The 8782-nt window shown below is 40.7% G+C and overlaps 1 protein-coding gene across 2 annotated transcripts in view; it reads right to left on the minus strand.

The window, feature by feature from the left end:
- Positions 1 to 7021, minus strand: part of lhx3 (LIM homeobox 3) — a 159985-nt gene extending 152964 nt beyond the window's left edge. For both annotated transcript variants that reach the window (XM_060841545.1, XM_060841546.1), the window contains exon 1: positions 6722 to 7021. In XM_060841545.1, coding sequence (XP_060697528.1) covers positions 6722 to 6971 — 250 coding nt within the window. In that variant the 5' untranslated portion in view covers positions 6972 to 7021. The remainder of the gene's footprint in view (positions 1 to 6721) is intronic.
- Between the last annotated feature and the right edge of the window lie 1761 nt (positions 7022 to 8782).

An 8782-nucleotide genomic window follows, 5' to 3' on the forward strand; every position in this document is an offset into this window, starting at 1 on the left:
TCAAGTTGCAATTATGGCCAAGGTCAGAAGTTAGATACAGACTGTTCTTAATTTGGATGAAACTGAACTGCCTGCCCTACTTGCAGATTTATCTTATTTCAAAACAAGTAACCAATAATCAAATACTCTAGTCAACATGCTTCAAACACAAACCCCTTGATGATGGCACTGCCAGGGAAAAACACTTAGCAAGAAACTATGTAATGCAGTCCCAGAACTTGGCAAGAAGAAAAAGTCAAAGAAGGTGCTCTCTCATTGGTGTTTCAACAAATTTAAATTTTGATTGACAGATGTAGCAACCAGAATTAGACTACCAGATCAACCCTAGGGGTTTTTACACAGCCCACAAATTTATCCTTGAAACAGAAAAGGAATTGTAACTACAATATTAATTTACTATAAATGAGCAACAGGTTGATCTTTCTTTCATAGTATCAGTCACTAATTGCAAAGCAGTTTCTCTCACCAACAGTTCTCTGGTCCCTTTTGGCAGTTTTGACGTAGATTACTTAGTGTGGAAACAGGCCCTTCGGCCGAACAAGTCCACACCAACCCACCAAAGCGCAACCCACGCAGACCCATTCCCCTACATTTATCCCTTCACCTAACACTATGGGCAATTTAGCATGGCCAATTCACCTAACCTGCGCATTTTTGGACCGTGGGAGGAAACCGGAGTACCCGGAGGAAACCCACGCAGACACTGGGAGAACGCGCAAACTCCATACAGACACTTGCCTGAGGCAGAAATTGAATCTAGATCTCTGGCGCTGTGAGGCAGTAGCACTAACCACTGTGCCACCCACACCGTACAGCAACGGGCAGAAGAAAATTATGAAGCTTTCGAAAGTCATGATCTCAGCTGATGTTAATATTGGACAACTCAGACCCATGACTGAAATCTGGCCCGACCTTTAACAAAATTGTGTACTGTGTTCAATGAGGCAGCATGTTGAAAATTTGCAATTGACAATAACACTGAAGTTTATTATACACAAGAAATTATAAAATATAATAAAAAATATTTACATTTAAATTTCAAATCATATGGTAAAAAAAACCCTATTTAGACAAAAGCATCCATTCACAGTACATAGGCAAGATAGAATTCTTTTCTCTGTCACATCCATAGGGATTATTTTAACTGTGTTTAAATAGCCACTCGAGAGCACAAGCTTCTTCGTGAAGTCTTGGTACAACTGAGCTGAAATACTCTCAGCTTCAAGTAACCACTTCAAGGCTTACAACACTGTTGGTCTTCAAATTTTCCTGGACTTCTTACTCTGAGGCAACATATTTTTAACAATTCTCAAATTATCCTTTCTCTAGAGCAACTGCATTATAGTTAACTTCAGCACACAACATGACAGAATTGCCAAACCTATTTTTAAATATTTTTTCCAAGCTATGGTTGTTTCCCCTAAACCAAAAGTTAAAAAACAAACAACCCTGACTTTCTAAACTGAAAATGAAGTGCACACATTTTTAAAAAAAAGACTTTGTTCAGTTCTAAAATCATCCCAATGTTGTTATCAGAAATCAATTACTCTCCACAAAATTTCACTGTTTCAAATTAAATCACCAGAACACCAGCGCTGGATTGTTAAACTGTCTATGTACAGTAACACATTGCTCAAATTCAAAGATCCAAGCCCAAAACTAAATGATACTAAAACATGTATAAATCATACACTACACACAACAGTAACAGTAAGTGATGGCAGTCCTATTTACACAAGTCACATAAACTAAGATTGTTTTCTCATATGGTTAAGAGATGTTCTCATGTTTGTTTTCACAGGATTCAACATCATAGAAGCCATTTCTTCTGGTGGAACATCCAGAGCAAGAAAGTAATGATTTGCAGATCTAAGCAAGGTCATTTAGGAGTGAATTCAGGAAGCAACTTTCATGAAAACAGCACTAGGTGGGTCTGAGTGGGCTGCACTTTAGATGGTCAGTGTGGACTCGATGGACTGAATGGCCTGCTTTCACACTGTAGAGATGCCAAGTAACAATTTGCATATCACTTTCTGGCCAGCCAATATCCAATTGTCAAAGAACTACCACTGTGCTTGAGAATTTCCAAATTAATCATCAAGCAAATTCACAGAATATTTTATTTCAATTTGTCCGAGTAGCAACCTTATGTACCGCAAGTTCACAACCACCCACCAATAGTCAGGGACAAAGAGGACATATCAGCAAAACTCAAAAATGGAAGTTTGCCCAATGACATATGGATAGGGTTTAACTGCAAGACACAGACTTTGTGCGTCAGTCCAGATCAAGTTCACTTTCTGTTTGAGACTAGTAAAAAGTGAGGCCTGCAGATGCTGGAGATCAGAGCTGAAAATGTGTTGCTGGTTAAAAGCACAGCAGGTCAGGCAGCAACCAAGGAACAGGAAATTCGATGTTTCAGGCAAAAGCCCTTCATCAGGAAATCCTGATGAAGGGCTTTTGCCCGAAACATCGAATTTTCTGTTTGAAACACGTTCCACAACTTAGTTCACCCTGAAGTCAAGTTTTGCTTATCCTTTTTGCAATTGCACAAGGACTACAAAACATTTCATGCAAGACATTTTGCAAACTGTATAAAATACTTGTTATTACTAACATATAGCAAATCACAATCAAATCCAGAAGCCAAAAGGACTTGACCTTCTGCTGTTGTTCTTGTTTAGGTTATGAAGCTACACAACTAAGTCTACCTGCCATGGCACAAAAGAAAATTTCCAATCTCTCAATCTGGATGGAACTATAAAAGGAATAACTAAAATGAAGCAATGACATCACATATGTGCATTCCTTTCTTAAGAGTAAGGCTTTTGAACAAATTTTGTTGGAAGGAAGGCACAATGATTGCGCCACAGCACTAGGGGCCTGGGTCCGATTTCATCAAAATGACTGTCTGCACGTTCTCTCCATGTCTGCCTAAGTTTCTGCCGGGTGCTCCAGCTTCCTCTCATTGTCCCAAGATGTATAGGTTAGGTGGACTGTCCATGCTAAATTGCCCTGTAGTGTTCACAGATCTGCAGGCTAGGTGGAGTAGCCATGGGAAATCGAGTATTATGGGGACAGAGTGGGAGTGATGCTCTTTGGAATGTCAGTACACATTTGATGAGCCCAATAGCCTCTATCTGCACTTTAGAAATTACACAATCCATGACATACCATTATAAGGGGGCGATTATAACCCTACTTATTATGGCCCCAATTAATCTCTGAACAGGATGATTGAAATATTTCTTCTTCCCATGAATATCATCATGCATTCCTTGGTTTGCCAAACTGCTTCTCTCCCCCTCAGGGTTCTGTTTCCAACTATCAAAAAGACTGACATGGGGCTGAATTGAAAGGCTTTAAAAATATGGGTTTATCAACATTGTTGGCAAAAGCCTACATTTCATGCCTGTCTTTAACCATCTTTATAATAAGAGGCTTGCTGGAATGTTTCAGAAGGCAGTTAAGAATCAACACTTGGAGTCACCTGCAAGCCAAACAAGGTTAGATTTCATTCCCTGCAGGATATTAGAGCATGCAGCTTGGGGTGAAAAGTGACAAGTAACATTCATGCCCCACAAATGCCAGGTAAAGACCATCGCCAAAACATCATAACCACCACTTAGACATTCAACAGTATTACTATCACTAAATCTCAACCATCAACATCCTCAGGGTTACCACTAACCAGAAACTCAACTGGACTAGCCATATTAATGAAGTGGCTACATAAACAAGTCGAAGAATACAGCAGGAACATTCAGCAAGTAACAGAGCTCCTGACTCCCCAAAGCCATCATCTATAAGCCTCTATTCCTCTTGGAGGGCTTTTGACTGAAACATCGATTTTCCTGCTCCTCGGATGCTGCCTGAACCGCTGTGCTTTTCCAGCACCAATCTAATCCAGAATCTGGTCTCCAGCATCTGCAGTCATTGTTTTTACCATCATCTACAAGGCACAAGTCAGCAAGGTAATGGAATACTTCACATCTGCCTGGAGGAGGACAGCTGCAACAACACCAAAGCAGCTATCAAAAGATTCACTAAGGCTCCTTAGCCAGCCCCTTCCAAATCCACAAACACTTCCAACTTGAAGGAAAAAGGGCAGCAGCTAAACAGTGACATCACCATCTGCATGTTCCCATCCCAAGACACTTACCATTCTGGCTTAGAAACAAATCAGTTTCATTCGCCCAAAATCCTGGCATTCCTTCCAAACAGTATTGTGGACCTACCAGCAGTTTAAGGAGGAAGCACACCACTCAGGGAAAAGACCTTGTCTACTTATCCTATCCAAGCCCTTCATGATTTTATAAATCTCTGTAAGGTCACCCCTCAGCCTCTGATGATCATGGGAAATTTATTAGTATTTCATTTGAGCATTGGTGCTGAGGTGTTCAATTCAATGCAAGATTGACTAAAAGTGATCAGAAACTGTGTAAGTTCCAGTTCAAACTATATGAGGTTGTATAACTTACCCATGGGTGCTAAAGTGCATGTGAATTGCTATGCAAATAACTAAAGAATTAGAGATGCAGGAAATCAGAAGTTGCTGTACATGCAGCTGTTCAGGCATCATGTGTGGAGAGAAAGCAGATTTAATAGTTCTTCAGTTCTGAAGAAAGCTCATTGGATCTGAAACGTTACCTCTGCTTTATCTCTGCAGATTTTGTTTATGAATTGTTGTGCTTGTGCATTGAGTGCCATCTGGCTAAACAAGTTTGTTAGTGCAAAGTTTTCCGATGTTTGCTGTGTGTGCTGTCAAGTTAACATAAAAGAATCACGCCACTATCAAGAATCTTTTGTTTACCTTAGACTAGTATTTTATTGCTCAGCCTTATCATTTTTCAATCATATGTTGCTGTTTGGTCAGCACATGCAAAGATTTACAGAACAATCAGTTATCCGAACAAAATATTCCCTGCTCATCTTGTTCAGATAATCAAAGTTGTTCTGTATTCCCTTTCACCATTACAGGTATTTTGCAGGTAAACTTTACCATGCTTTTGAAAGCAATAGTTTAACAAATAGAAAAGGAAGCAGTGGCATTAAAGTTATGATTTAAGTCTACTTCATCCTGCTTGAGCACATTTTCAAATCTTTTAGATCATGCTCTTTAGGGAAGGAAGCTGCTATCCTTACCTGGTCTGGAATACACGGGACTCCCGACTCTGAGCAATATGATTAACTCTTAACTATCCGGTGGGCAATAAATGCTGGCCTCGTAACTTCCTCATGTTGTGAATAAATTTTTAAAAATCATTAGAATCCTTGGTGCAGAAAGGGCCACTCAGCCCATCAAATCTGCACTGACTGTTCAAAGAGCACTCCACCTCGACCCATCAAACCCCACCCCATCACTGGCTAACTTGCCTAACCTGCACATCCCAGGACACTATGGGCAATTTTTAACATGGCAGATATACCTAACCATGCAGACAGTCGCCCAAGGCTGGAAACAGTCTAGGATCCCTGGTGCTGTGAGGCAGCAGTGCAGTGGTGGATCTAATTGTGGTCAGTTCCAACCAGAGATTTATAATGACTGCAGTCCCTTTAATGATACTGAATCAAGCTGTTCTCAAAGGCTATCTGCATTCACACCTGCCAGCTTTTCCACTCCCTCAGCCCTTGGAGAAAACTGGATTTGTAATCTAGAAGCCAAGCCTAATGCTATGGGTTTTGGATCCCATCTGACTCTGGCAACAGATTGAGTTTAATTTGAGTTCGAATAAGACTGGTCTCAGTTATGGTGACAATTAATTCATCATTTACCATCAAAATCCACCTATTTTAAATTCACTTATGGGATGTGGATGTTGTTGGCTGGCCCAGCATTTATTGCTCATTCCTAGTTGCACTTTAGCACCCATGGGTAAGTTATACAACCTCATATAGTTTGAACTGGAACTTTCACAGTTTCTGATCACTTTTAGTCAATCTTGCATTGAATTGAACACCTAAGCACCAACGCTCAAATGAAATACGAATAATTTTCCCTGGAGCATCAGAGGCTGAGGAGTGACCTTACAGAGATTTACAAAATCATGAAGGGCTTGGATAGGATAAGTAGACAAGGTCTTTTCCCTGGGGTGGGAGCATAAGTTTAGGGTGACAGCAGAAAGATATAAAAGGGACCTCAGGGGCAACTTTTCCATGCAGAGAGTGGTGCATGTATGGAATGCCAGAAGAAGTGGAGGAGGCTAGTACAATTTCAGCATTTAAAAGGCGTGTGGATGAGTATATAAATAGAAAGGGTTTAAAGGGATACAGGCCAAGTGGCAAATGGGACTAGATTAATTTCGGATATCTGGTCAGCATGGACAGGTTGGACCGAAGGGTCTGTCTCCATGCCGTACGGCTCTATGACTCGAAATAATAAGTATACTTTGACAAATAAACTATATTCATGTTAACTAGGCTTAGTACACCACATGCTTTACCAACCATACTCAACAGGTCCTGCCCCTTCAATGACTGAGGGAACATATATATGTTGGTACATAATCTCCTTCACTAATATTTACACACTAGCCTAAGCAATTGCACAAGTAACAGCAAGGATAAACAGCACAAGGATTAAAAAAAAGTAAAAAGCACAAGGATTTTAAAAAAAGTGAGGGTAAAAAGCACAAGCACCAGTAAAAGCAATGGAAAGTCAGTGTACAATGTCACTATGACAGGACAGGCTCCTTCCCCTCCGTACCCCAACCTGCCTCACCTTTCACGTCCCGGGCCAGTGCCTTCCAGGTGGGCGCATAGTTGACACAGTGGCCGCACCACGACGAGTAGAACTCCACCACCCAGGCGGCCGACGAGTTCCCAAGTAGGCCCTTAACCCCTTCCGCCTCCAGAATGGTCACCGAGTCCTGGCTGCTGTACAGCCGGGCGGCGTGGCCGTGGCACAACTGCGCCAGGAAAGCGGCGGCGATGACCAGCGACTGGCATCTGCCCCGGCCGCACGGCGCCATTTTCCTAACGGCCGCCGCTTCCTCGCGCGAGCGACTTCTCCTCCCAACCGCCTTCGCCCCCGCGTGACGTTTGCACGGGGGGATGGGCGGGGCCGGGGGCGCCTCACCGTCACCAAGCAACAGCCACCGCGCGCTACAACTGCTCATTCACAAAAACCAAACTCTCCCGTCTCGCTGTGCAGCTGCAGGGGGGGGACACTGCCACGTTTCGAGGAGCCCTGTCTACATTGGGAAAGCTCACGGCTCCATTTAAACAGATATTCCGACACACAACGAAACATCACCATATCGAAAGGGGGAAATCTGCATTTAAAGGGACATGGACATTTTAACTTCTGCAAATAAAAAGATTTAAATGGACAAGATTACATTTCAAAAGGCGGTGGGCACATTCAAAGGGATTTCTTAACATGTAAAGTGACGCAGTTATATCTAAATTAATCTACGTTTCGAAGAGACACTGCCCTATTTATAAGCAGAAATATCTCGTTCAGAAACATAGTCATATCTAAAGGGGTAAATACACATTATAGAGGGCAAGATTGCGATTAGAGGAACATAACACATTTTAAAGGGCTTGGCTACATGTAAAGGGATATTTTAATACATAAAAAGATATATTGAAATCTAAAGAGGCTTGGTTATAATTAAAAGTATATAGTAACATTTAGAGAGCATGACGATATTGGAAATAGTGCAGCCACTTTGAAAAAGGGGGTTCGGGTGGGGGTGAGATGGTTTAATTTTTAAGAAAATAAGCAAGTTATTTCCGATTTGGAATGATCTTGAAGGGGTGATGGAACCAGTGAATGGTAAAGGTAATTGCGAAATTCTTGAAAAGAAAATGATTCCAAATATATTTGAATGCAGGGAAATAATTCAACAAAAGGAGCCATTACAAATTTGATAGACCAAGTAATCTCCTTTTGAGAGTTATAAATGGGAGCATCAATATTTAAGCAGAAATTGTAACCCTTCAAAAACAAAATTCCAACTTTTGTCCACCTCCCAAAGTCTCTGTCTTGTCAGAGAACAGTGCAAGCCAGTACAATTTGTGATGCCACAGTGGGCCTTACAACTCAACCTCATCTTGTCCTCACTCAGTATTCATATCTGTATTCTTAGCAGTCAAATTTTCAGGGGATGATGAAAAATACTGGCGATGCTCCCATTCCATGAACAAATAAAACAGATCAGGGTGCTGCCATCACTGCAAGTGTCAGAATTAAATGGTTATAAAAATTTTGAACTTACACTACATACAGTTTATGCATGCTGCCATTATTTCTACTTATCCTTATCATTTCAATTGACATTCAGTTTGTACCAAATTAAGAGCAGCGACAGTTTACATTTCATTGGCAATTCTGCATGTTGACTTTCAATTATCATTCTTACATGTATTTAAATTAATCTTCAGATTGTTTCACAACTGAATGACATTACCAGACTGAAAATTCACAACTTCACCAAATGCCAAAACATTTTTAGGCTATTTGGGCAGTAGCACTGACACATGAAATATCAACGAAATACAAAGTTATGAGGAGGAATACATATCTTGTTTAACCAAATACAATGGCAGTGCAGAGAATTTCAGAAAAGTGCAGTAAATATTAACTTTGTACCCCTTATTCAACTCATTCAAGAATTTCAACTTGAATTTGATGTAATTCACAAGCAAATGGCAACATTCCTTTGTTAATAGACTCAACATAAATTGTGATAGATTATTTTTATCAAAGTCACAATGTTTAATCCCAAAGCAAGCAAATAAGTGCAAAGTTACTTTCAACCATTTAATAAAACAC

Source organism: Hemiscyllium ocellatum, chromosome 21 (assembly GCF_020745735.1).
Source record: "Hemiscyllium ocellatum isolate sHemOce1 chromosome 21, sHemOce1.pat.X.cur, whole genome shotgun sequence".
Classification (NCBI taxonomy): domain Eukaryota; kingdom Metazoa; phylum Chordata; class Chondrichthyes; order Orectolobiformes; family Hemiscylliidae; genus Hemiscyllium; species Hemiscyllium ocellatum.